The 27811-nt window shown below is 49.7% G+C and overlaps 9 protein-coding genes across 9 annotated transcripts; 3 read left to right on the forward strand and 6 right to left on the reverse strand.

The window, feature by feature from the left end:
• Positions 1-19: 19 nt before the first annotated feature.
• On the forward strand, positions 20-5696 carry N7500_004657 (trifunctional fatty acid synthase subunit FAS2; the record flags this gene model as incomplete). Its single annotated transcript, XM_056675802.1, has 3 exons — positions 20-533; positions 594-5530; positions 5586-5696. 3 exons carry the CDS (start codon positions 20-22, stop codon positions 5694-5696), a joined length of 5562 nt encoding a protein of 1853 aa, XP_056530802.1.
• An 868-nt stretch (positions 5697-6564) lies between these two features.
• Positions 6565-7104, forward strand: N7500_004658 (GFA family protein; the record flags this gene model as incomplete). Its single annotated transcript, XM_056675803.1, has 2 exons — positions 6565-6630; positions 6688-7104. The coding sequence occupies 2 exons, from the start codon at positions 6565-6567 to the stop codon at positions 7102-7104; spliced, it is 483 nt and encodes a 160-aa protein (XP_056530803.1).
• A 688-nt stretch (positions 7105-7792) lies between these two features.
• On the reverse strand, positions 7793-10007 carry N7500_004659 (transcription factor IIF subunit TFG1; the record flags this gene model as incomplete). The annotated part of the gene is made up of 4 exons (XM_056675804.1): positions 7793-8025; positions 8081-8300; positions 8348-8623; positions 8673-10007. The coding sequence occupies 4 exons, from the start codon at positions 10005-10007 to the stop codon at positions 7793-7795; spliced, it is 2064 nt and encodes a 687-aa protein (XP_056530804.1).
• Positions 10008-10636: 629 nt separating this feature from the next.
• On the reverse strand, positions 10637-14612 carry N7500_004660 (uncharacterized protein; the record flags this gene model as incomplete). Its single annotated transcript, XM_056675805.1, has 7 exons — positions 10637-10699; positions 11651-12482; positions 12535-13039; positions 13088-13241; positions 13288-13569; positions 13693-14048; positions 14099-14612. 7 exons carry the CDS (start codon positions 14610-14612, stop codon positions 10637-10639), a joined length of 2706 nt encoding a protein of 901 aa, XP_056530805.1.
• Positions 14613-15111: 499 nt separating this feature from the next.
• On the reverse strand, positions 15112-16407 carry N7500_004661 (protein HGH1; the record flags this gene model as incomplete). Its single annotated transcript, XM_056675806.1, has 5 exons — positions 15112-15909; positions 15971-16081; positions 16134-16237; positions 16287-16332; positions 16387-16407. The coding sequence occupies 5 exons, from the start codon at positions 16405-16407 to the stop codon at positions 15112-15114; spliced, it is 1080 nt and encodes a 359-aa protein (XP_056530806.1).
• Positions 16408-16791: 384 nt separating this feature from the next.
• Positions 16792-17778, forward strand: N7500_004662 (inositol monophosphatase family protein; the record flags this gene model as incomplete). Its single annotated transcript, XM_056675807.1, has 3 exons — positions 16792-16909; positions 16966-17047; positions 17100-17778. The coding sequence occupies 3 exons, from the start codon at positions 16792-16794 to the stop codon at positions 17776-17778; spliced, it is 879 nt and encodes a 292-aa protein (XP_056530807.1).
• A 126-nt stretch (positions 17779-17904) lies between these two features.
• N7500_004663 (lipase ROG1 family protein) lies at positions 17905-21196 on the reverse strand (the record flags this gene model as incomplete). Its single annotated transcript, XM_056675808.1, has 3 exons — positions 17905-19996; positions 20054-20944; positions 21012-21196. The coding sequence occupies 3 exons, from the start codon at positions 21194-21196 to the stop codon at positions 17905-17907; spliced, it is 3168 nt and encodes a 1055-aa protein (XP_056530808.1).
• Positions 21197-21594: 398 nt separating this feature from the next.
• On the reverse strand, positions 21595-22914 carry N7500_004664 (diacylglycerol/lipid kinase family protein; the record flags this gene model as incomplete). Its single annotated transcript, XM_056675809.1, has 1 exon — positions 21595-22914. The coding sequence occupies one exon, from the start codon at positions 22912-22914 to the stop codon at positions 21595-21597; it is 1320 nt and encodes a 439-aa protein (XP_056530809.1).
• Positions 22915-23395: 481 nt separating this feature from the next.
• N7500_004665 (inositol polyphosphate kinase VIP1) lies at positions 23396-27355 on the reverse strand (the record flags this gene model as incomplete). The annotated part of the gene is made up of 4 exons (XM_056675810.1): positions 23396-23504; positions 23559-24870; positions 24929-26552; positions 26606-27355. 4 exons carry the CDS (start codon positions 27353-27355, stop codon positions 23396-23398), a joined length of 3795 nt encoding a protein of 1264 aa, XP_056530810.1.
• Between the last annotated feature and the right edge of the window lie 456 nt (positions 27356-27811).

Genomic DNA, 27811 nt, shown 5'->3' on the forward strand with positions numbered 1-27811 from the left:
GATACCCTTTACTTCCATCATGCGTCCGGAAGTTGAACAAGAGCTCGCCCACACGTTGTTGGTGGAGCTGCTTGCCTACCAATTCGCCTCCCCAGTCCGATGGATCGAGACCCAAGATGTGATCCTCGCCGAACAGCGCACCGAGCGCATCGTCGAGATTGGTCCCGCAGATACTCTTGGAGGAATGGCCCGGCGGACACTAGCCTCTAAGTACGAGGCCTACGATGCTGCTACTTCCGTGCAACGCCAGATTCTCTGCTATAATAAGGATGCCAAGGAGATCTACTACGATGTCGACCCCGTGGAGGAAGAGCCCGAGGCTGTAGAGCCCACTTCCTCAGCTGCTCCTGCCGCACCAGCTGCTGCTCCTGCCGCTGGAGCTCCTCCACCACCCCCCAGTGCAGGGCCTGCTGCCTCAGTTGAAGATGTTCCCATCACAGCAGTCGATATCCTGCGGACACTAGTTGCCCAGAAGCTAAAGAAGAGCCTCGCGGATGTGCCATTGTCAAAAGCCATTAAGGATCTTGTTGGAGGTAAGTACAGCCGAGTCTTAGTCAAAAGAAACAAAAGGATCTAGTCTAACACGCGAATAGGCAAGTCCACATTACAGAATGAAATCCTAGGTGACCTGGGTAAGGAATTCGGTTCCACTCCCGAAAAGCCCGAGGACGTCCCTCTCGATGAGTTAGGTGCCTCGATGCAAGCTACATTCAACGGCCAACTTGGCAAGCAGTCTTCCTCACTCATCGCCAGAATGGTCTCCTCCAAAATGCCCGGTGGTTTCAACATTACTTCTGTCAGAAAATACCTGGAGACTCGGTGGGGTTTGGGATCCGGCCGTCAGGATGGTGTGCTCCTGCTTGCTCTCACCATGGAGCCCGCTGCTCGTCTTGGATCTGAAGCGGATGCTAAGGTCTATCTCGACGACGTAGCCAACAAATATGCCGCCAGTGCCGGCGTAAACCTTTCGGCTCCGGTTGCCGGTGGTGACGGCGGCGGCGGTGGTGGCATGGTCATGGACCCCGCAGCCATTGATGCCCTCACTAAGGATCAACGAGCTCTGTTCAAGCAGCAGCTTGAGATCATTGCCCGCTACCTCAAAATGGACCTCCGTGGTGGCGAGAAGGCCTATGTGACATCCCAAGAGACTCAGAAAGCGCTGCAGGCTCAGCTGGACTTGTGGCAAGCAGAGCACGGTGACTTCTACGCCTCGGGCATTGAGCCCTCATTCGATCAGCTGAAGGCCCGTATTTACGACTCCTCGTGGAACTGGGCTCGTCAGGATGCCCTCAGCATGTATTACGATATTATCTTTGGTCGCCTACAGGTGGTTGACCGCGAAATTGTCAGCCAGTGTATTCGCATTATGAACCGCTCCAACCCCCTTCTCCTTGACTTTATGCAGTATCACATCGACAACTGCCCGACTGAGCGCGGAGAGACCTACCAGCTGGCCAAGGAACTTGGACAGCAGCTCATTGAAAATTGTCGCGAAGTGTTGGAGGTAGCTCCAGTTTACAAGGATGTCGCTGTGCCCACAGGCCCCCAAACGACCATTGATGCCCGTGGCAACATTGGCTACAAGGAAGCTCCTCGCACCAGTGCTCGCAAGCTTGAGCACTACGTTAAGCACATGGCTGAAGGAGGCCCTATCTCTGAGTACAGTAACCGCACCAAGGTTCAGAACGACCTCAAGAGTGTTTACAAGCTCATTCGCAAGCAGCATCGTCTCTCCAAGTCGTCCCAGCTCCAATTTGATGCACTGTACAAGGATGTTGTTCACGCTCTCGGCATGAACGAGAGCCAAATTATCCCCCAGGAGAACGGCCACTCCAAGAAGGGAGGCCGTAGTGCTGCCAAACGCACTACTCCCACTCGCCCTGGCAAGGTTGAGACCATTCCATTCCTGCACCTGAAGAAGAAGACCGAACACGGCTGGGACTACAATAAGAAACTAACTGGCGTCTATCTGAATGTGTTGGAGTCGGCTGCCAAGGACGGCCTCACCTTCCAGGGCAAGAACGTACTGATGACCGGTGCTGGTGCCGGTTCTATTGGTGCTGAGGTTCTCCAAGGTCTGATCAGCGGTGGTGCTCAGGTTATTGTCACTACTAGTCGCTTCTCGCGCGAGGTAACCGAGTACTACCAGGCCATGTATGCCCGCTACGGTGCTCGTGGCTCCCAGCTTGTGGTCGTGCCGTTCAACCAAGGCAGCAAGCAGGATGTTGAGGCTCTGGTCGAGTACATCTACGACAGCAAGAAGGGTCTTGGCTGGGACTTGGACTTTGTCGTTCCCTTTGCTGCCATCCCCGAGAACGGCCGCGAGATTGATTCTATCGATTCCAAGTCCGAGCTGGCTCACCGTATCATGTTGACCAACCTGCTTCGTCTTTTGGGCTCGGTCAAGGCCCAAAAGCAAGCTCATGGCTTCGAAACCCGCCCCGCTCAAGTTATCTTGCCCCTGTCACCAAACCACGGCACATTTGGTAATGATGGCTTGTACTCTGAGTCTAAGCTTGCTTTGGAGACTCTGTTCAACCGTTGGTACTCGGAGAACTGGGGCCACTACCTTACCATCTGTGGTGCGGTCATTGGCTGGACCCGTGGTACTGGTCTGATGAGCGGCAACAATATGGTCGCCGAAGGCGTCGAGAAGCTGGGCGTCCGTACTTTCTCTCAGCAGGAGATGGCTTTCAACCTCCTCGGACTGATGTCTCCGGCCATCGTCAACCTTTGCCAGCTCGATCCAGTCTTTGCTGATCTTAACGGTGGTCTGCAATTCATTCCAGACCTGAAGGGCCTGATGACCAAGCTTCGCACCGACATCATGGAGACCAGCGATGTCCGCCAGGCCGTCATCAAGGAGACCGCCATCGAGCACAAGATCGTTAACGGCGAAGACAGTGGAGTTCTTTATAAGAAGGTTGTTGCTGAGCCCCGTGCCAACATCAAGTTTGAATTCCCTAACCTGCCCGACTGGGAGAAGGAAGTCAAACCGCTCAACGAGAATCTCAAGGGCATGGTCAACCTGGACAAGGTGGTCGTTGTCACCGGTTTCGCTGAAGTCGGCCCTTGGGGTAACTCCCGTACCCGATGGGAGATGGAATCTAAGGGCAAGTTCTCATTGGAGGGCTGTGTTGAGATGGCATGGATCATGGGTCTGATTAAGCACCACAACGGTCCCCTCAAGGGCCAGGCCTACTCTGGCTGGGTTGATGCCAAGACCGGCGAGCCCGTTGATGATAAGGATGTCAAGCCCAAGTACGAGAAGCACATCTTGGAGCACACTGGTATCCGTCTGATCGAGCCCGAGTTGTTCAAGGGATACGATCCTAAGAAGAAGCAGCTTCTTCAAGAAATTGTCATCCAGGAGGACCTTGAACCTTTCGAGGCTTCCAAGGAGACCGCTGAAGAATTCAAGCGTGAGCATGGAGACAAGGTCGAGATCTTTGAGATCCCCGAATCTGGAGAGTACACCGTCCGTCTTTGCAAGGGCGCCACTATGCTCATCCCCAAGGCCCTCCAGTTCGATCGTCTTGTCGCCGGTCAGGTGCCCACAGGCTGGGACGCCAGCCGCTATGGTATCCCCGACGATATTATCTCCCAGGTGGATCCTGTGACACTCTTCGTGCTGGTCTGCACTGCTGAGTCTATGCTTTCAGCCGGTATTACCGACCCTTACGAGTTCTACAAGTATGTTCACCTGTCTGAGGTTGGCAACTGTATTGGCTCGGGTATCGGTGGTACCCACGCTTTGCGCGGTATGTACAAGGATCGCTTCCTCGATAAGCCACTGCAAAAGGATATCTTGCAGGAGTCCTTCATCAACACTATGTCCGCCTGGGTCAACATGCTGTTGTTGTCCTCTACCGGTCCTATCAAGACACCCGTCGGTGCTTGCGCCACGGCTGTTGAATCTGTGGATATCGGTTACGAGACCATTGTCGAGGGCAAGGCACGTGTTTGCTTCGTTGGTGGTTTCGATGACTTCCAGGAGGAGGGCTCCTATGAGTTCGCCAACATGAAGGCCACTAGCAACGCTGAAGATGAATTCGCCCACGGTCGCACCCCGCAAGAGATGTCACGACCCACTACCACCACTCGCGCTGGCTTCATGGAGTCCCAGGGTTGCGGTATGCAGCTCATCATGACTGCACAACTTGCTCTCGACATGGGAGTGCCGATCCACGGTATCATTGCTCTGACCACCACTGCCACTGACAAGATTGGACGGTCCGTTCCTGCTCCTGGTCAGGGTGTCCTGACCACCGCCCGCGAGAACCCCGGCAAGTTCCCATCCCCTCTGTTGGACATCAAGTACCGTCGCCGTCAATTGGATCTCCGCAAGAAGCAGATCAACGAGTGGCAAGAAGCTGAGCTTCTGTACCTCCAGGAGGAGGCCGATGCCATGAAGGCTCAGAGTGATGAGACCTTTAACGAGGCTGAGTACATGCAGGAGCGTGCTCAGCACATTGAGCGCGAAGCCATTCGCCAGGAGAAGGATGCCCAATACAGCCTGGGCAACAACTTCTGGAAGCAGGATTCACGCATTGCTCCCCTCCGTGGTGCCATGGCCACTTGGGGTCTCACTGTTGACGACATTGATGTCGCATCCTTCCACGGTACCTCTACTGTCGCAAACGACAAGAACGAGTCCGATGTCATTTGCCAACAGATGAAGCACCTTGGACGCTCCAAGGGTAATGCAGTGATGGGTATCTTCCAGAAGTACCTCACTGGTCACCCCAAGGGTGCCGCCGGTGCCTGGATGTTCAACGGCTGTTTGCAGGTCCTGGAGAGTGGTCTCGTGCCAGGCAACCGCAACGCTGACAATGTTGACAAGGTCATGGAGAAGTTCGACTACATTGTTTACCCCAGTCGCAGCATCCAGACCGACGGTGTCAAGGCGTTCTCCGTCACCTCCTTCGGTTTCGGTCAGAAGGGTGCTCAGGTTATTGGTATCCACCCCAAGTACCTGTATGCCACTCTTGACCAGGCTCAATACCAAGCCTACAAGACCAAGGTCGAGGGTCGCCAGAAGAAGGCCTACCGCTACTTCCACAACGGCCTGATCAACAACAGCATCTTCGTTGCCAAGAACAAGGCTCCTTATGAGGATGATCAGCAGAGCAAGATCTTCCTGAACCCCGACTACCGTGTGTCTGTCGACAAGAAGACCTCTGAGCTCAAGTACTCAAACACTGCGCCTGAAGCCAAGCAGTCTGAGAGCACTCGCAAGACCCTCGAGTCCCTTGCCAAGGCCAACGCCGCCGAGAACTCCAAGGTCGGTGTTGACGTCGAGCACATTGATTCCATCAACATTGAGAACGAGACTTTCGTCGAGCGCAACTTCACACAGAGTGAACAAGACTACTGCCGCAAGGCTGCCTCCCCCCAGTCCTCGTTCGCAGGCCGATGGAGTGCCAAGGAAGCTGTCTTCAAGTCATTGGGTGTCAGCGGCAAGGGTGCCGGTGCTGCGTTGAAGGATATTGAGATCGGAGTTGATGCCAACGGCGCTCCGGTGGTGAACGTAAGTGCCTGATTATTCTATGGTTCCTAGTGGCAAAACGCTAACATATCTCTAGCTTCATGGTGCTGCCGCTGCCGCCGCTAAGCAGGCGGGTGTCAAGCAGGTCAGCGTTAGCATCAGCCACAGTGACTCACAGGCTGTTGCTGTTGCGGTCTCGCAGTTTTAGATGTGCATTTTCAGTTTCTGTTCGCATATAGATCCTAGAGGCTAAAGGTTCTCTTGGGTTGAGACGTAATGATTGTGATATATTTTTTTTCTAGATTTCGAACCAGCTTCGTCTCCTGGTTCGTTGTGTTTATAATGGGAGTGATGACATTTATTAGTTCTTTTTTCTTCGAATTATCTTCATAAAACAAAGAGCTACGTATATGCATTGTACGGTGTAATACTATTAAGTATTTACCCACTCGCCATTTTCCCACCAAAACTGACCAACTTTGAACCGACCTGTCTTTGTAAATTTATATTGTAACATGGTTTTTAATTAGTTTTGAATCAGTCAAAATTGCACATCAAGAGAAATGTATATATAATCTATCTTGGTAAGTGTCTTAGAGACTTGTATATTTGCAACCATTGACAAGAGATATGTAGATTGCGAGTTTAGTGTGGGCGCCCTCATATATATACTCGACACTGCAATGAGCATTGATATTTCAACCAGTGACTATTTAGCAGTCACACGTATTTAATCATTCGGAAAGAAAAATTTGATGAAACTAATCTTCTCCTATCGAAAGTTTTGTTAGACACGATTACCATATAAATATCTTGAGAGAATTCAAAGTTGATCGGTTTTGGTGGGAAATGGTGGGTAACTACGTAGTTGGCAGGTCTCTGTATAATCCAATCCTCAACAAACAGTGTGCCCTTCTATCGCACGTAGTTGGTACTGTGGTCCTGGCCCCCATCTCACCAGATCTCCCCAATATTTTTTTTTGAGTCTAGTGCTTATTAAGAAGTCAGGATATATACCTAGCCTCCGATTTCTGTGTTTACTCAACATCGTGAGTCACTGTTCAGACATCGTAAAAATGGCAGTTGGCAGTTGTTTCTGTGGCAAGATCCGAGTCGAACACAATGGCCAACCTATAACGTCGGTGAGTACCACTGACAGTATTCAAGTCTATGGTCACAGAGCTAAGCATACTTCCTAGGCAATCTGTCACTGTCTCGATTGTCGCAAGATTACCGGATCACTCTATTCGTGCAATATTCTCGTCAAAACCGCCGAATTGCAGATCTCCGGAAGTCCGAAAGAACTATCAAAGACATCGGATAGTGGAAACAGTATTAAGAACTATTTCTGTCCGGACTGTGGTATATATTGTACTGAATTCGAGAGGAAGCATCTGACGAAAGTGATAGGCACGCCGCTTTTTGGACGGAAGATAGAGTCTAATGGAGAACCTAACGAGGTCACAGTTGTCCGGGCAGGAATATTCGATGACCTTGAGATATTGAACGAACAGAAGCCTCAGGTCGAAATCTACGCCGAGAGACGAGTGAAGTGGGTATGTCCAATTGAGGGGGCTGCTCAAGTGGATGGCATGTTGCCAGTACCATCCGCATAATAATCAAGCCTGAGGTAATGGATCTCTATCATCTCACGGAGTCTTGGAGACCCGTACGACTCCCGACATCGGCAGGCCGTTGATCTCAGATGCTCCGTACAATGTATCTTTCAATTACGCTTTGGCATATATAGAATTCGAGCATATTATATACATGAGAACCAGAAGGGGTAAGCCGATATGCATGTTCGTATGGAGTCATACTACAGGGGTTTTTCACACAAGTTATTAGATAGCATTTCGAAGGTAGATGCATCGTGCCATTGCCAAGACTGAGCATAGGTTTTAGCAGTGGGGAGGCTGAGAGAAGGATAGTGGAATTCACAGCCCTCTCTAAGAGTTCAAATCAAAAGAAAGTGGAAGTACCTAAAAGTCTGCAGGAAAGTCCGACGTCCGTGTAAGGTTCTACCTGTACCCTAAAAAAGGCTTCTCTCATTTTAACACTCGGAAAATACCAAATATGGATTGTTATGTTCAAATGATATGCAAAAGTCGCTTTGCACTGGATATTAGGTGGGTGATCTCTTTATGAACTATGAACAGCCAGCATGACATGCCTGCGGAAAATATTCGTTGAAGCATTCCTAGTCACAGAGTGCCTGCTGGACATTGGTAGATAGGAAATGAAAGTAAAAACATGAAAAGTATTCGACATTTGATTGTAACTTGGAATCACTTGACACAAGTCCTAGTTCCCCTTCCAGGGACCTGGTCGCAGCATACGATCCTCTTTTCCGTAAACACTGACATCCTTGACGATGGCGATGAATCTCCGATGGTTCTCCTTGGACTCGCCGATGCGGGGACGGAAGACCTTCAGGAGATCGCTGCTGAGGATGCCTGATGCTGGAATGGCTGCGTGAATTTCGCCGGCCGTCGGGAACGTCTGGTTTCCAGAAATTGGGGTTGACACACGTTGGCCTGCAGATGGTTAGTTTATGTCTCATATCAAGAATAGATTTGGACCGGAACCGACCTCGGGGGACGTCAGGGCTGTTGGCACGGCTTCCGGGGAGTCGAGGCAGAGGACTTGCGGCGCGGGACCCTTGTGGGGTGCCACCACGAGAAGCCACAGGGTTGAGTTTGAGTTTCTTGATCTTGCCACCCTCGCTCATTTCAGCTCCAGATCCGACAGCGTCGACATCACTGCCAGATCCAGCGCCACCAGGAACATTTCGCACGCGTTTCTTGCCAGTCTGAGTAAATCAGTATGTATTGACAAAAGGGTTATAACTGTACATACCTGCAAAGCTGATGGAGAGATCGGACGCGACGGGGGTTGAGACGCAGAGAGATGCATGCCTTTGGCCTTCTTTCGCGATGTATCGGTGCCGCTCGCATCGGAGGCGTTTGGTGATCCAAGCCTTTTCCGAGACGGTTTCTTCAGGGCATCTGTATGCTTGGGTCGACCGGAGGGAGTATTTGTTCCCTTGGAGTTCGCTTCTTTCTGGGCCTTTTCTTCTTCTGCCTTCTTCCGTTCCTCTTCCTTGGCCCGCTCGGTTTCGCTGTCATCGGAGCTCTGTATACATTAGTTTGGCGTTTGCTGCCAAAGATGGATGAAAATTTACCTCCTCGTCCGTGTACGGATTGACGTCCGAACCGCTGCTGTAATCAAAGTTCCGTTCTCTCTTCTTCAGAGCTTTACGCACACCCTTGCCCAAGACACGCCGGGCCTCTCTCTCACGTTTCTCTCGCATTTCTTCAGCATCATACTCCTTCTCGTCCTTGAGACCGAACACATTCGCCTTGAGCTGGTCCTCTTTGATTCTCTTTTCGGCATCCTTCGCATCTTCATCCTCATTGAAGAGGTCATCGTGCTCTTCGTCGTCGGCAAATCGATCCTCTTCGAAATCCATTTCACCAGCCTCCAACCCGGCGCCCTTGGCAGCTGTGCCCTGTTTTCCAGCATAGACTTTGCGCTGCTTAGCATATGTTTCCAATTCTTTTTCTTGCTCCAACTGTTGTTGCTTTTCCATAAACCATCGAGGGTCTTTCACTCTCTTCGCCATGAATTTCTCTGCCTCGTCAATAGTCAAAGCCTTGAAATTACTCTTAGCGTTGAACTTGTACCACTTCTCCACCGGAATCATTCTCATTTTCCCGTTGTCGAGAATGAATACTGCATGTGTTTCCGACAGGGCTGCTTCGTAGTTTCCAACCCAGGTATGCTGGTTGTCAAAATCTTCCAGGTGCCATGGCAAGGCCTCTTCGTACTTGATACGTGCCCTTGCAATCTCTTCAGGTGTCATATCCGACTTGAAAACCTGCTGTGTTTTCTGCTTCGGGGCATTTGGTCGTTTCGAGGTTGAGCCGAGGGCAGGGGCGATTTGGGACAGGTTTTCTGCTCGCTCTTTTTCACGTGCTGCTTTTCGGGCATCAAAAGCTTCGCGTTCAGCTTCATCCATAGGCTGGCCATCGATCTCGGACCGTCCCGAATTTGGATCATGAGTTCGTGAACGCGGATCGCGGCGGTGAAGTCGGACTGGTCGTGTGAATTGTGATTCATCACGTGGATCGACGCTCTTCTTTGAAGCAAATCGCGCGATGTGATGCTTTAGTCCTTCCATCAGAGCTCGCTTTGTCGTCACCACCGGGTAATCGAAGTATTTATCGCTGAGCAAAGGACCGCTAAAGCCATTCGCAGACATGTTATTGTTCGAAAGCTCAAGCATAGGTCGGTCGGACTGGAAGATAGTCTGGGGTTTGGACGTTTGTGGCCGTGAGGGAAGAGTCTTAGTGGCTGTTCCATTGCCGGCGGGAGTGGCGCCAGCTGGTTTGGGGGCAGGCCTTCTTTTAGGTCGGACCAAAGGATCCGCTGCTTTTGGACGACGCATTCTCATCAAAGGTGCGCCATTGGGCCCGGTTGGAGTGCGAGCATTTGAGGGGTTCGTTGGTGTCGACATGTTGCCGATGTCCAAAGCACAGATGGTACGAGTGGTAGAAAGCGACGCGGCGGATCGCGCCAGGGATGAAAGTATGGAACCAGGCTAACCTTTTGCCTATCTTGTGTTGCGACAAGAGGGGGTCGGTTTGCAGCAGAGTGAGAGATGGGAAAGTTACTTTGAAAGAGCTGGAGACAGCGACCCGCAGGTATGACGGTTGACCTCGGAGCGAGTGTTTACCCGTCCCGTGGATATGGTCACGTGCTTCGGGGAGATCTCCGGTTTGTGTGGTCTGTGCGTCAGGAGGCTCTTTTGAAGACCACACCCTACGGTATGTACATGATACCCTATACCCACCCTGAGAACCTGCCAAAACTTTGGGTTTTGGATCAACTGACCAACTGACTTCCAAATATAGAGAGCATGCAAATCAGTCTATAGATACTCGTTGCTTTACATTGGACAACCGTGAACCCTGATCTTGGAAGTGTGTTATTTTGGAATTTATAGATCTGGTCGTGTCGTACCCGGGAACAACTGATGTGAGCAGTCTTTCCATCATAGAATAAAATATTACGAAGCTACTTCGGTTGGATTTCCTTTCATATCCGCGTCACCAGTATGACATTACAGAACGCAATCATCGTCATTCACCCAAACACGTGCAACTGATGAGCAACAGAGCGATTCCCACACTGCGTGATAATTGCATTCTGATCAAGAATGTCAGCGTGGCTTTAAAACTTAACTACTGGAAGCATATTAACCTCCTTGCGCCGCTGGTTGTGCTAGTCGGATGTGATTTCGTTGGTATCGTGGAATGTGCCGGCAAAGACATCACGAACACCTTCAAGAAAGGTGGCCGAGCTTATGGCTTTGTTCATGGGTCCAACACCGTTCATCCTGAAGAGGGAAGCCTCTTTCAAATACGTTATGGGTAAAGGAGGCTTTCAATACAGCATCCCCTAACGCATGACTTGTGAAGAGGCAGCGACTCTGGGACTTGGGACTGTAACCATCGCTCTGGGTCTTAACCAAAGCCTCGGCCTAGCTCACCCCACACTTCCAGCTCAAGGCAAATCCAAAAGGCTGATCTTGAGTTACGATGGAAAGCTGAGAGTATGAGCAATCTAGAGAGGTATTTGGCACAGTGGGAGTTGGTTTCAAAGACCCGAGATGAAAATAGGGCGTTTAGGTTCCTTTCAGTAGTCTCGCCTGTCCTAGAAGTTAAACTTCAAGTTAAGCCAATGGATGGTAAATGGTTCAGCCCTGTGATTGTTTTGGCCGCGGTAAAGGAGTATATCGCATAGAAATGGGTGAGATTTCCCGACTATTATGGTCCTCGGTCGATTTGGAGGAAAATAGAATTCAAACTGTAACGCGTCTCGAGATCCTCTCGAGCCAACTACTTAGTCAGATTATCCAAGTCCAAAGTTTTCAGAAAGAAAGGCCAGCCATTCTTGACTTTCTATTTCGCTAGGTACTACTTGTAGTATATCAACTGATAGGGTTTGTATCTTTTCGCTGGGATTTCTGCCTCAATCGAGTCAAGCTTAGTGACCGAATCGTTGACCCGGTTCCAGTGGTTTGTATGGACAAGCAATCCAATCACACCCCTTGAGACGATTAGCGGATATCAAACAACGAGATAGTCAAGGACTTACTTGTTTATAAATCTCGGTTCCCCACCATTTGAAACCATCGACCCAGCCAGGATAGATGAAGGCGAAGAAGACAACGACCACTGCGAATGCTAACCCAGAATCCAATGCAGCCGATAAAGTCATTGCATATTTTTCCCACCATGCGGTTCTCCTTCGCCGGATCACATAATTGAACACAAAACATACAAGGGCCCAGATGGAAAAGTTGAGCCCGGTTGCAGGAGGAATCCAGCTCAGACTGCCAAACAGGATAGGGAAGTTGACCATACGCCAAAAGCTTTTCTTGCTATGTCTCCCTAGAAGCCATGCTCCAAGGGGCGCCACGGCTCCCATCAAAAAGGCCCAGACAAGCGGACGATAGAGCCCCCCTGGGCCAAAGAAGCGCTGGGGCCCAACGACTCCCCAGAGTATGCTGCCGTTGAAATGTACTCGAGCAATTGGGCAGTTGAAACCGTTGATGGCCTCCGGTGTGCAAAGTCCCGGGACAAAAGTGAACATCCAATTCAGCACACCAATTTGGGTCAGACTCGAGACCAAAGTTGCCATCATCTGGACGCTAAACAGAATCCGTGGGGGGATCTTCATGTAATGGCCGAGTTTGAGGTCCGACGAAAATTTGATCCCTTGTGCAGAGCTGATATATGAGTAGGTCACGAAGATCATGTTCGCCACAGGCCTTCCTGGGAATACAATACCGCAAAGAAGTTGGCAGATCAGATAAAGACTGCTATGCTGATTGGTGACGGCCATGATGATGCCCACTGGGATGAAGAACACACAAGTGATACCAAGAGCCAAGAGTAGCCCATACCAAGGTAGGTGTGTTGGATAACTTTGGGGCGAAAGTCAGCTACTATCAAAGATTAAAGAGAAGGGTAACTTACTATTCCACTGTGAAGATGGCAGTGGCGAGCATGGAAATGAACACGATAAGATACCACGTGAGGGGTGCGTCCTTGTAGCGCCTCATCAAACGGCAATGAACATCATCCCCTCCCACTGGAATTTCCTGGCTCGGTTCATGAGAGCTGGTCCTTGGAATGTCATGACTCTGTCGAACCGTATCATTGCTTCCACGAAGAGGCTGGTACGTTTCCGCGTCTGGCACTTCTCGTCTTTCCTCAAAGGCTTTTCTGGTCTGATGCCAGATGTCTTTCCCATACCAGCAAATGGTGTGAGTGACAAGGGATGTCAAAGCAGCAAACTGAACACCGTAGGACAACACATAGGTGATTGGGAGATAAACCGAGGAGTAATCTTGATAGGCCTTTTCATCGAACAAAAAATCCTTGGTCAAGATTCGGCTAACGTCATATGGCCGCCCAGTGTTGTCGAATACTGCTGTTGAAACTATGGGCATATATGCAGAGAAAAGCACATTTTTGTAATCTTTGCTTGATCAGCAGAGTTGAATGAGATAAGATGGGGAGATCTTACACAGTATTGGCGCGACTACCCATATGACGACCACCAGTCCCGTCACGATGTTAGCTGCAGCCCACCAAGGCGTGAGTAATGGGGAGCCAATATAGGCAATTTGAGCCCAATCAAAGGTCAAAGGGAACATCCCGAGACCGGAGGCAACGCCAAACTATAAAAATTAGTCAAAGCAGCGGGAAACGACTCGAGTGACTTACCAAGTTCGAGATCACAACGTTTTTGGGTGCCAGCCAGGTGATCACATTGAAATAGCTAAGAGCAGGCATCAACAATCCTGGAACAAAATACCAGAGAAAAGCGCCTGCCCACACAACGACGAAGAATTTATATCGGGAGATACTCCATCCGTTTGCCTTTTTATTGACAGACTTGTGCATTGTTGAGAACATTGCAGTAGACATCAGGGTTCCCGGCCAGATCATAGCCGATGGCCGCACGAGGAATCGTCGAGTGAGACCCGCGAATGCATACCCCAAAACCTGAGTGGATATGATGAGTAGTAGCTGATATATAATTGGAACATCCTGATGGTAAAATTTGTGTTGCTCGACAATAACCTTTCATCGTTAGCTTCGTCACAAATATTTTGGCGGTGTACGAACATCAGTTGCGAAAGCAAACCCGAAGGAAACATTGCTACTAATGTAGACACAAGCATGCTCCTTCTCATTCCACCGGCCCTGTGCAAGCCAAAGTCTGACCCGGGACGCTAATGAAAAAGGAGGGGCCTCGATCTCACTCGAGAGCGATTCCCGGTGGTGAAGGGTTCCGTTCTCAAAGATCTCAAGAGGATCTCCTGTTTGTTTCAGAAGCACATCCCAAAACTTGCCCAGTGGATGAACTAGAACAAGAGCAATGATTGGTGTAATGGAAACACTAGGATAGCGCAAGGAAAAGAAAAGATTGGCGGCGGACCCCGTCAAAGAGAATAACAAAGAGAGAAACCACATCCGTGGTGCTGGAAAACATTAGGTATTAAAGAATACATGTATGAGAAAGAAAGCTTACTGTTAATAGAAAGAGTGATATCATCCGTCGCCGGAACCGAAGCTCGTACTTGAGCATACGGCGAATTGTCTGGAGGATCCTCACTCGAGGACTTTGAATCATCATCATCATCAATATCCAGGAAATTTTCATCATCACTTGTCATATATGGCGAAGGTGCCGGTGTCTCCTGCATCACCGGGTTGCCCAGTACAGCCAATCCTGTGGCAAAAGAGTATTTCGAATCAGGACCCATTCCCACATCGGACGTGGCGGATGACGGCCGACGATCAGCGATCTCTGCGTACACGCTGTTTCGTCGTCTGACTGAGGACTGTGATCGTCTCGGGGTAGACCCTGGTACAGTAGAAGAGCTTCCAACATCATTTTCGAAGCTCGCACGTTGTAAACTTCTAGGAACATTCTGACGACTCGGTATGGATATATCCTCTTCGGATTCATCTGGGCTTTGTAATGCTCCGTAGGAGGAAGCACCCAGGGCGGGCGTCGAAGGAAGAAGAGGGGCGCGCGACATGAAGCCCCGAAAGCGCTGAACAATCCCAGTGTCGGGGTTCACGTCGGGTGGTAGATTGTCGATTTCGGGGCAATTTCCATTGTCGCTCGCACAATCATCGAAATTGGAATCAGTTTGATCCGATTCAGCGGGAAGCCACTTGCGCCTCGAGGTCGAGGGACAAGACAGCTTCCGCGTCCGCAGCGGAATATTGCTCGACGTGATGTTGGGGGGGATGATGAAATACTCTGAGTATTTCGGGTTAGGGCGTGCAGTAGCTCGGAATCAATCTTGGCATTGAGGAATCGGAAGAGAGAATCACAGAGCTAGTGGAGGACTAAGGTCGTAGTGTGGTGAAAAACGACCGGTCGTCCATCTCCGGGGCTGCCCCACCCGACATCGGCCGATTTATCTTCCCTTTCCAATGACAATGATACGTACATACAACTACGGAGTACTCCATACGACCTACAGTGTTGTATAATTTGTCCATATGTACAATTGATTTGGTATCTAATCATTAAAACAGTTCTACAACATCTTCATCCTCGTTTTTAGGCGCCTCAACTTTAGGTTGTTCGGGCTCTCCTTCGCCTTCACCTTCCTCATCTCGCATCAGAACCTGCACTAACCGGTCGCATGCCTCCGTCACATTCTCGTCTTCAACATGCAAATGGGTTTCACGGATCAAAGGGTAGACCTTGACTGCTCGCATAATATCCCGGCCATCCCGAGTTGTGGTCAAGAGAAGCAATGTTTCGAGATGGGTCGTGATAATGGTGGGGTCGCTGTCTCGTTGCTTATCGGGCGGCAGGAGCTGAAGATCTGGCAGCATGTCCGCAGTATCTTCATCTGACAGCTCCTCTGGACCTGCAAGTGGGAGTAACAGGTAAGGCAGAAGGTTGGCCCCGTCCTCGTCAAAGAGCATTGGGTGTGCATCGACTTCGAAAGCCACGTTCTTGATTGTGGATGCAACGCCCTTCCTCCGAATATCGCTCTTGTGCTCCGTGAACACCGTCAGCTTGGTGATAGGGACCACATCATCGTACTCTTGACGTTGGGTGAAATAGGCTCTGCCCTTTTCCGTCTGAGACAGGTCGGCAAACACGTATGAAAGGTAATCATAATTGGCGCGCTTGTTGAGCGCACCCTCAGCGCCCTTTACAAAGCAGTCCATCAGTTGATCGATCGCGTTCTGGGAGGTAGATACGGATTCGGGGGCTTTTCGCTTGAGAGTGAGCAGTTTCTGTAGGTTTTCGCTTTTGACGAGATTGGCCAAAAGCATGGCCACTTCGTCGGCGTTGGGCTCCTCGACATTCTGAATTCAAACAATTTAGCTCCATTACTATCAACAGATATGATACCTGAGACAAACTCACAGTCAATTTCGCAAGCAAGTCCTCGATGAACTCATCCTCCGCGAGAAGTTTCAACACCTCTTCATCGCTAGACAGGTTGATCAAGATTATCAATGCATTCTTCGCAATTGGCTGCACAAAGACATCAGTCGACAGTCACGCCCTATGATCACAGATAACGCACAGTGTAATCGCGGACCAGAAGCTTTAAATCGCGGACAGGGAGGAGTTGATGGCGCTTAAACAACGCAGGCTGAGCCGTGGAGAAGCCGACGAGATTCTCGCAAGCTATGAGCTGTTAGATCATGTATTCGCGCAGCAAGAGGAGTGGTCGTACCGATTTGTCTGATTTGGGTGTTGCCATGGTGCAGGAATTCCACCAGCTATAAAAAGAGATGTGAGTGAGCTGATCGATATCGTAGGCCGTAGACACATACCTCTTCAAGTTCGGTCGGCATCTTGGGAGTATAATAAAGCCTGGAAGAAGGGCTGTGTGTCAATTTTCAAAATTGCAGAATCTCAAAGATTTTTTTTCCCGCGGAAGTGGGGGTTTTCGACGTCACTGGAAACGCGGAGATATCTACTTAGCCCTGGGATCTTTGCGATTTGTAATACATAGAGAGGTGTGGATATATTAGAGACTAGAAGTGATATAGCTGTATATCCAATCAGTGTAAATCTATATATTTCTCATATATAAGTTGATGTTACTATCTTCAAAAGAGGTCGTCATTGCCCCGCCTCTAGCGTTTCCGGACCTCCTTTGGCTTTGACCTTCAAACTACATCTATGCAGCTATACAGCTATAGAACTTCAGTCCACCACAACATCTCAATTGTACAATGGAGAGCCCAAACCTCAACGAGATTCATGACTTTCTAGTCTCATTAGCCTTCAAGGCCGGGGATATCATCAACAATGCACTCCCAGGAACTAACGACACAGGGTCCAAGATGAACAGTGCGTATATATACAGACAGCAAAAAAAAAAAAAAGAATATGACTGATCTCTGTAGGTACGGACCTCGTCACGGAATACGACCGTGCCGTCGAAAACATGATCTCAACCTCTCTGAGGGAGAAATACCCGCATTACGAGTATGTGCTTCCTCTTTCGTGCCGCCACACATATGCTTATGATATGTATTAGATTCCACGGCGAGGAAACATATGACCCAGCACGTCCACTGACCGATGCCCCTACCTTCATCGTGGACCCCATCGATGGAACAATTAACTTCGTGCACAGCTTTCCATTTGCCTGTGTTTCACTCGGGTTCGCTGTTGAACGTATTCCGACGGTGGGAGTGGTGTATAACCCTTCCACCAAAACCCTTTATTCCGCTATTCGAGGCCAAGGCGCTTTTCTCAATCGCGAAACTCGTCTGCCGCTCAAGGGCGACAATGTCGAGCCCCTGTCGGGACTAGCCAATGCTCTCATTGCCATTGAATGGGGTGCGGACCGCAGCGGGAACAACTGGGAGACTAAGCTTCGAACATATGAGAAGCTGGGCAAGTCAAAGGAAAACGGGGGTGCTATGGTGCGCGCAATGCGGAGCTTAGGCTCTGCTGCGTTGAACTTGTGTGCTGTGGCTGATGGCACGCTGGACCTGTATTGGGAAGGCGGATGCTGGGCCTGGGATGTCTGCGCGGGATGGGTTATCCTCTCTGAAGCTGGGGGTATCATGGCGGATGGTAACCCGGGCGTTTGGGAGGCTCGTCTTGACGGACGAAAGTATCTTGCCGTTCGGGGTTCTCCGAATGGGACTGGACAAAAGGAGATAGTGGAGGAGTTTTGGAGCCATGTTCAAGGCGAGTTGAAGTACTGATTACCTGCTTCGTAATTGCCTCGGACTAGTTGAATACGACATAGAAAAATTATCATTTGAAATATCACATTCGCATAATTACAGGGTATATATCTAAGGGAAATTATGTACAACGGAAGCCAGGCGCTATTGTCTGTGACGGAAACCAGCGCTAGTTTCCACTTCGAAGCCGGACTCGCTGTCATCCTCCACAACTTCACGATCAGTCCATCGTGCCGAATCCTGCCTCGATACATAGTTTTTCTCACTGGCGCTCATGTGTGATTCATCTTCAGCTGGTAAGGTATCCTTTGGAACAGAAGATAGGTCTTCCGATACATGGAGATCGGAGACATTTGGCATATCGTCTGTCTTTCTTACCGAATCTGGATCGACAGAATCGGACTGTCCTTCAACCTCATCACCTGAACTAGTCGGACCAACGTTTAGAGACTTGGCCATCTCTGCACTTTGCTTCAGGGAATCGTCAGTTTCCGCAGTGGGCGTGTCGCCGAAATGCGTATCAACCAAATGTTTCACAACAGGCCAGCCATAGGCATTGGTGAACATGCGCCGCACAATGATGTTATTGTGAGCATCTGGTTCAAGTCGAACAAGGACCTTACGCCAAGTCAGATCACGGTGATAGGCTCTCGCAATTTTCTCTTCGACCTTGAGGCCACTTTGGTGGTCTGCCATGCTAGCAGGTGGGTGCTCAGTGGGCGCCGACTTCGATTGCTTGCCCGGTAGTGAGCCAAATGCTAATGTGCGTCGCTTTACCGGTAAAGGGTGTGGTATATCCTCTGGGTGGTAGATGCGGTCGTGGAAAATTGTCCGGGGTCGCGAGGCAGGGTCCAAAATGAAATCCACGGGCGGCAAAGGCGGCATCAACAAGTCTCCCGCGGATTCGAAAAAGGTTGTCTTTGGAGGCGTATGCACCCCTTCGTGCTCGTGCGAGGAATGTCCCTGAACATCGGGTATTGTGCCGTCGCCGTCACCAGTCTCCAAAGTGCTCAGAGTCTGACTACGTTTGTAAATCCTGGCACTCTTGCTGTTGGGGGGATTTTTGCCCTGGTTTAGGCGAAACAGCGAGAAAAAGCTTTCTAGGGGACCGGAGGGCGTATTTCCCGGAAGGTTTTCTTTTACCACGGCCTCCTCTGGAATTCTTTGCTTTGACACACGACTGGATTGTGCCAGAAATTGTTCCGGCCTTGGAGAGACTGGATCGTCCGAAAGGTTATCTTTGGGCCTTGTGGGAATCTGGGCAGCGGAATGTGCATTTTGCTGACCGGACTCCATTGTCGGAAGACTCAAAGACGGGTCTTCATCGAGGCGAGGAAGTCGCGGGGATTTCGAGTTGGCGCCTGTCAACTCTGCCCACCCCCATTCGGCCATAGTTCCAACAAGCCCATTGTCCCTCCTTGCCTTTTCAACCCGATCCAGACCTTTCCAGTCCAGAAACAAAAGAGACGACGTCCGCAACGGAACTATCCCATCATTTACCACATTCGAGTACACCGTACGATGCTGGAATTTCTTAAGAACCTCGTGGGCAGGACCACAAGGAAGAATTCGTAAGAGTGGCTTAGAGCCAGGGTCCGAATGGCCGGGCTCTTTGACAGACTCTCCTCTTCCAGCGATAATAGCCCCCCAGCCACTTCGAACTTTTGGTGCTGTCCAGCTCAGTCCGAGATCTTGGCCAGTACGACCAACTAGACCTAAATCCAATGCAAATCGAACATATATCGGATTCTCATTGCTGAGACCAAGAAAAGGAGTTGCAAGAGCAATGAAGTTGACAGGCCTGATTCTCTCAAAGAATTGAGGCGAGTGTTTCTGTATATATGCGATTGCATATGTCTGAATCAGCCCACCGAGGGAATGGCCAACAAAACTAATGCTCGTAATCTGATATGCATGGTCGTCATTTCCAGATTCTTTAGCATTCTCCTGCGGGGTTGATTCGGCCGAATGAGCAAATGGCTGAGCTCGCTCCTTGTGGGCACTAAAAGGTCGAGAAAATGGGTTCGACTTTGAGCCCTTCAGAGGAAAGTAGGGCTGATCGGGATACGTGAGAAGCAGGACATATTTGGCCAGCCGTTTGCCAAGGTATTGAATCCCACGCTCAGTCCGAACAGCATTGCCAGAAAACCCTCTCACGATTACTTGCTCTTCGTCGTCATCGTTGGGATTGTCACCAGATTGGCTGTTCTGCTCTTGTGAATGACTGGATTTACCGCTAGAAAAAACGATGGATTAGGATTTTTAGATGCCAGAGCGCTCAAAGATTTCATACCTTGTCGAAAATTCTCCATCATCCAGTCCAACAGAGCCAACGTGGGGAGTTCTGGCTTGACTGTCGTTCTTTTTCTTTCTCATGGCTGCGTCAATGCTCTCCTTCAGATAGAGCATGTCTGCACCTAGGTTGCTGTGCAACCCGTGGGTCAGTAATACAAGGTGAACCGGCTTCTTCTTGGCACTTTTCTTTGGAGCTTCAGGAGAGTCCTCTGGCGCTGAATTGTGGCATGGAGGTTGAGAGCTCTGACTCTGCCGTTCAGCGCTTTTGGAAGCTGGCTCCGCTGAGGGGAATGGCGGATTGTTCCATAGACTAGTTGTATCGTCGACATGAAGCGCAATCGCTTTTGAGTACACACCTTTCGAGGCAAGCACCTGAGTACCTCTAGTTCCAGGCAGCCAATGGTCTTGTAACTTTGCCGGAGGCCCCGTCGAGCCATTTCCGCCACCCCATGCACCGCCTGAGAAATGTGCCAGCGACTTCTCATCTCGGCCCACTAGCAGCTCGAAATGTACTGCTGCGCTACTTGAGAATATCACTTGCGATTGAATTTCAACGATCCAGCTAACGCTCTGGCCACTTGCCGGTCCGCCTTGACCCGGAGAGCCAAAGTCGTGAGCTTCCAGGAGGTTATCCGGCACCTTGATGGCAGCGTCCCAACCGCCTCCGGCCTTGAGGTAGGGCTCGAACTGCGGTTTACCGTCTAGATCCTGTCGCTCATATTTGGTGTTGGGGTCAAACTGCGACGGATAGCAAGCGGCGTATAGCGTGTAGGGGCCATGGAGGTATGCGGCGCGTAATGGGATAGCAGATGTGTTCTTCACCCTCACATAGAGATTGGAAGGAATGGGCAGGATCGGATCGGCCGCCGGAGTGTATGTAATTGTGTATCTGACGGACGATTTCACCATTAACCAAAAAGACTTTAGACTCGAGGGACAATCTGGACCAGACTCACCTAACAACTTCCCCAACGCGCACACTACCCACTTGGTGGATTAATAACATGTCGGTCGCTTCCTTTGTATTCGGGCTTGTTTGCCAGCCGGAGAGGGTATGGAATCGCGATCTTTTATTGCGGAGTTGTGCTGCACCTAGGTCTGGAGTCTGGGAGGCTTGGTAGGTGCGCGCAGTGATCAGCATCGAATCTAATGGGCAGTTCCATTATAGTCAAGTCGAGGGTGCTAGATAAGAGAGGTATCATTTGCACATTTCATATGCTGGGGGTGGATGCAGATGGTTTATGGGGTCCAATCTCCGGAGATGGCGGAAACCACATGACTAAATTCCCTTTATGGATCGACAGTTGAACTAGTCCTTGATAGACCTGTCGACCGTATGCGACCGTATAAGCAAATCTTGGCGTCCATTTCCGTTTTAGTGCCCCTTGCCGCTTTATGCTCAGTAAATATTGAGCACGGCCCCGTGAGTGGTTGTTAGAGTAGACCTGCTAGCCCGCCTCGCTTATATGTGTTGTACTATGAAATTCTGGGGTCATTTCTAATATATATTATATCTATCGCAATTTAATGGATCTCTATCTAGTTGATCAAGTTCAACAAACGCCTAGATTCTTTACGAATTTCCACCCAACCATCTCTCTCGACAGCAACGATCTTTCCATCAATACAAACGCGCCGCCATTTCTCTTCATCTTCTTGAAAATCGATACGGACTTGTTCGGTGTCGACATAGGTGACTGTATCTTCTATCACATGTCGGCCGCCCTGGTAGGCCAGAGTCATCAAATGCATCGCATCTTCCGCCGACATGGGACCGAACCGGATGAACTTCATATTTCCATCCAGGGCCACAGAGTCTGGAGAAATCAAGAAGTCCTTCTCAAGTCGTGGAACGAGCGTAGCAAGCGCATACATATGCTCAAGCCCACCCACTGCTTCTTGGCAACGTGCCTCATTCGGGCCATTCGAGGTAGTTAATGTGATTTTGCCTTTGAATTGATGAGGCGGACTGCCATCCGATGGATATAGTAGCTCATTTGCAGCCATCTTGAAACGATCGCTTCCAAACTTGCGATATTCAAATGTATCGCTGTCTGCAACCAACGCAGCATGGAGCCCCCAGCTCGCAACAACAGCCCCGTATAATGTATGATGAGCATTAGTGTCGATATCGGCTCGTTCACGACCTTCGTCGAGGACCAACTGACTGCCAGGTGAGAATTTGGCAGCAAAGACTGGTATGGAGGATGGGCTGCCTCGAAGCAGTGTTGAAAGACCGGACACGGGACCAGATCGTAATCCAATAGAACTGGCCAGGGCATTCCCAGTCCCACAAGGAATCAACACGATATTGGGAGACACATTAATTGTCTTCTTGGATTTGTAGAATGTCTCAAGAATGTCGATGAGGCCCCCGTCGCCAGAAAGAAGGATGATGGTCTGAGGGACGCCATTATGAGCCCGCTCCAGGAATTTAGATTGTGCGAGCTCCACGATGGTTTGCGCCGATTGCGTTTCGTAGAGCTCGTAATTTTCTAGCTCAATATATGTAAGAAGAGGTCGTACGACATCTTGAAAGACTGTCTTGGCTTTCCCCGTTCCTGATCCAGTAGATACCACAACTTGGACGATAGGTGGTTCATCATGTCGAAGATGGCTGGGAATCTCGACCGCAAATGGCAATAGCGCTTTAGGGAGAGTTTTTATATCAATCTTTTTTAAAGCGAAGTTCTCAGAGTCATCCAGTTCAGTCTTCTGGAAGTACAGCACACTATATGTAGGTGCATGATTGGACAACACGCAAAGAATGTCGTGGAACTCAATCGAACGCTCAAAACCTGCGTGAGATGTGTATTTCAAGGTGGTTCCAGCTATATCAACTGCAGAAAGTTCCGACATCTTTGAGTAGGTAAGCGTAGTGAGAGAAAAATCAACAGTTGAGAGGGCGGGGTTTATGGCTCAGCCGGACTTTCACCCATGTCGTACTATTTACTTAGCATACTAGCAGAAATATCACTCTTTAATCACTATTACTTGACTGTGACTTTATCAAAATGAAGATAGTACTGAGTCGAATTTATTGTCAATGCATAATAGAAAGACCCTGTAGAGAGGAACTAAGATAGGTTTATGTTTTTATACTAGCAGTACTTCTATATGCAAGGACTGGCAAGAAAGCTTGGTATGCAAAGCATGGATAAAGAAACATAGGTATCAACGCATGTTCAATTTGAGATTGCTAGTAATTTTCTCGCTACAATGTTTTGCTACATCGTACATAATACAGCCTGGACAATGTAGGGGTACATAAGAAGCAGTCTCATGCAAATCTGTCAGTCACAAGTTAAAGCAAAAAAAGGCGATCATAAGTACAACGACCTCAGTCCTGAGTTGGGGAAATACCACGTGAGGGCGTCGGTGAAGTCTCACCGTGAGAGCTATGCTTGTCACTGAGGTTCACTGCAATGAAGGTCTTGGGTAGTTCCACACTACATGCAGTGATTAGTAAAAGTCCAGGGAGGTTGAGGTAGCAAACAACTTACGTGTTGAATTTCGCCTTCAACGTCTCAATTACCTCCTTCCAATCTTGATGAGCTGTCAGGCTTCGGCGTGGGGTGCAGCCGATGGCGTGCCTGGAATCAAGTTGCACGTCAAGCGGGTCGAAGGCGTGGCAACCAGGGCTGACTGAGATGCGGATGGAGTAAGAGTAGGAGTCCGATTCACTGTCCCGAGCTTCGTATAGCTCGAAGCAAATCTGAGAGAGATAATCAAGTTCTGGGATAGCACTCCTGGCAATCTTGGTCTGAATTCCACCTTCCAAGATGCAATTCAAGAGGGTGTAGATATGAGATTCCTTGGTGAAGTAGAAGAAAGACTTGGCATCCTGCGAAGCCTGCACCTCTTCTAGATCTCGAACAATCTCTTGGAGAAGGGGAAGAGATGTTAGGAGGCCGATCTCGAGTTTCTCGCTGTCGGTAATTCCGTATTCCTGAGGCGTCACATAGTCGAACAAAACCTTCGCTAGCTTGTAGAGTTCTCGGAGCTTTGAAAAGCGCTCATCCACCTTGCATTTGGAGGATTGAGAGCCAGGGAAAAGCTTGAAGTAGTGATCGTACGAATCATCTAGTGCCCGAAGGTGAGGTAGTGATTCGAGAGGGAAGATGCGTTTCCTCAGCCCAAAGCGATGAACAAACGTCTGGCTTTCCATGCGCTCTTCAGATTTGTCATTCCCAGCTTCCGGTCCAAGTTTTCCCTCCGCGCTCGTGTCTGTCTTTGCTGCGCTCTTGCTTTTCTGATCTTCATCGGAGTGGCGGGAATCGTCCTGTGGCATGAAGACCCATTCCAAAAACTGTCTGTTGTGGAGTGCATCGAATTTCATACTGTCATATAGCTCAGAAAGCTTGCTCGGGTCGACCTTCTCGGTGTCACAAAACTCTGCAAAGAGTTTTTCCCACCGCTCTTTGAAGAGTCGAGGATCTTCACCCGCGCACCAACGTCCCTGTATGCCAGATATATCAGAGGATTGGCTCGACGTCTCAGGGTCCTCGGATGGAGTCGGGGAGATGTGCGGTGAACCGTCAAGTCTCTCAAAGTTATATCGCATGACACTGCGGTGGAACTTCATGAGTTCGACTACCCTAGCAAGGACAACCGAAGGCTCTGGGATGTTCTTGTCCTTAGGCCAAGCAAACTGTGAAGGCGCAGACCCTTCTCGCAAAAGCAATTTCAGCTTTTTCTTCACTTTATCCATGACATCCTTGGCGGCATTTGAGTCGTCAAGCAAATCTTTCCGGACTTGTATCAAGTCTTCGGGGATATCCTTCTGGTCCAAAAATGAGCATGCCCATATTTGTGCTGTAAAAAAAAAAGTGTCATTAGCTTGATGCAGATACTGGCAAGATAGATAACTCACCACTGGTGCTCACTCTACGCTCTGAGCTGGTAAATATGCGAACATTATTCAACGCTTCCTTGTTCAGCAGCTTGAGATCATCCCGCATGTTCAATCCAAGATCCTGCGATTGGTAACGCGCAGCATGTGTGGGCTCGCCACCCCACTTGATCACAAGCTGTAGTTTGTCCAAAATCAAGTCATTCTCGACGGCGGAGAACCGAGAGAAGGTCGCACCTGAAATAGAATCACTTCGTGTCTGTGATTTACGCAAGTCCTCGTTTTCTGGCGTCAGTCCCTCCCCATCATTGGCCACAGGCGTAGTGGGCTCTTCACAGGGTTTGGCCTCGGGCAATGGAGTTGAACCTTCCAGTGGGCCCTGCTCTCCCATTTCTTCTGGTTTTCGTTTCCGGAACATCGGCTTTATCTGTACTTTGGTACCAGGCCAACCGCCCTTTTTCTCTAAAGATGTGCGAAGCAGTTTGAGCTTCTCCATGTCCTCCAAGCCCTTCTCCATAGCCTGCTTGACGGCATCAGAAACACTGGACAATGCAGCTTCCCCCTTAATCACTATCTCCTCCTGGTGCCCTTTCAGCAAATTCACGAAAGGTTGGCTATGGAAAGTGAACTTGAATTTTTGCTTGGGGGTCCGATCTGCGTGTCGAATCACAGCCACCATGCCCTTTAGCTTCCAAGAATGCTTGGAAGCAGGAAGGGGTGGAAGGGCTTCGTCATTAGCGTGCTGTACCGAAAGAGCCGGAGACTTCGTGTTCGAGGGACTATAGCCACGAGTAGTGGAGTGGGCGTCCCGAGAATTCAACTTGCTGAGAGCAGCACCAACATCAGTACTCTCTACCCCAGATGACGCCAGAGATGGAGTACATGACTCTGGAGCCTCGGTAGTTTTCTGGTTTTGGCCATAGAGCCTAGAAGTACTAGGAGACTTCAGCAGTGTCTTGAGGGCTTGGCGATGAGATCCTGCCGTGCTCCTTCTAGATAGGGGACCTATGTCCGGCGAGGGTGGCTCAGACGATTCTGATATCCCCTCGCATTTGCGTCTTTCTTCCAAGAAAATGTCTCTGAGAATGTTGGCACATTTATCATAATAATCATTGTTGTCTTTGACGAAGCTCCAGCCGTTGACGTCAATGACATAGCTTTTATCTCCCACACGAAGCATGTCAAAACCACAAATTCTTTGACCGAATCCATTTGAGATCTTGGATGCGATTATTGCCTCCTCCTTGCTAAGTTTTGTGATGTATCGTACTTCCTTCCCGTGGGTATTGCGCCGAACGAGGCCATCGACCACAGGAGATTTGCGCGTCTCTGCGTGACAAAAGTCTGGCCCCACGGTGTACGCTTTGACATCTTCCGCGTTGTCAACCCTGAGGAACTGTTCGTACAAATAACTTGTATCCTTCTCGGTGACGGATCGTGGAACAGTGAGATTAGGATCGTATTCTGAACTTTTGTTGCCGACCTTTCGGAATAGCCTTCTTCCACCGCCACCGTACTGCTGGTCGTTCGGAAAGTAGATGTGAATGTTGTGGTCCTCGCCATTGACAGGTTTTTCGACAAAGGGCTTTTTGAACAGTTTGCCGTCAACAATCAAGGCCTCGCCATCCTCGGACATTGAGACATTCTGGGTTTGGGGGCGCCGCCACCAATGCCACTCTCTGGGCCTTCCAGTCTCACACCAGTAAGACGATATATATGCTGGGCTAGTTCCACCGATTCTAGAACCGGACCACCATCACGGTTGACCTCCAGTCGCTTCGGGGTGGGGACCCCCATATGATCCAGGATTCTCAGACAGAGCCGCCTGTCCCACAAGACCTTTTGCATAGGCAGATCATTAACGCAGAGCGGCTTGCGAAGTTTAGCATAGGCAATGGCTTTGTCCAAGGGGAATCCATCGGAAAAGAAAGCGAGCAAGAAGTCACACACAGGCCAATTTTCGACTGCTTCGTCGAGAATGACCTTGTCTCCAAAAACTATCACCTCGAATTCGCCTTTCGATTGGAGTCGAGTCAAGATATTCTGGCTCGGTTTACTGCGTGCTTTCACATCCAAGGCACAAACTCCGATCCTCCATGGCTTAAGGGAGCCGGATTCCACTTCACTGATAGAGCTTGCAGCAGTACTGGCAGCCGTGCTTCCACTGAACCTCCTGGGTCCGTGGCTTAGGGGGCGTGCAGAGTGTCCCATTCGACCGGCGGAGCGAGGGTCAAATCCCGAATCGGCTCTTCCTGATTGGCTTTGGATCGACTTTGCGGGTGACGGAGGCTTAGGTGACACCAATGTGGGCTCGAGGATGGGCCCTGTAGGTGTCAAATCATTATTATCGGAGTCCATATCAAGTGAAGGCGACGAGTGGGTGGGTTCTGCGGGTCTCAAGGGTGCAGCATCGGCAGAGCCGTTGCTGTGCTCAGCGGCATTATCCATATGGGGGATCAATGCGCTATTGAGTTTCCGAATCAATCCAAACCAATTGAACTATTTTGAATCAATGGGAGAGGGGTGTTGAGGAAGCACAAGGGGCAATTCGGAGAGGGATTCTTGGAAGCTCCAGACTCTTTGGATTGTATTACCAAATATGATGGGGTCCCGCATTTTGACATAGGCGGAGAAGGGAACAGCCTGTTGGCTTCAAGTTTGGACTTTTCGCTCATGATAAAATCTAATGGATTGAGAAGGATACGTTAATTGTGTATTTGGTTCATCGGGCTTTCTCGTATACCACAGAGGACGCCATCAGTAGATCTAAAAGTACGTATGCCCACCCAAGTACTTACAGCGGAAGTCTTCCATACATGAGTATACTAGTTATTGATAGCATTTTAATTATGTAAAACAGTGTGAAATAAGCTAAATGATGAGTTTATCACAAAGGGTAAGACA

This window comes from Penicillium coprophilum (assembly GCF_028826855.1).
Source record: "Penicillium coprophilum strain IBT 35676 chromosome Unknown utg000004l_segment0_segment0, whole genome shotgun sequence".
Lineage (NCBI taxonomy): Eukaryota > Fungi > Ascomycota > Eurotiomycetes > Eurotiales > Aspergillaceae > Penicillium > Penicillium coprophilum.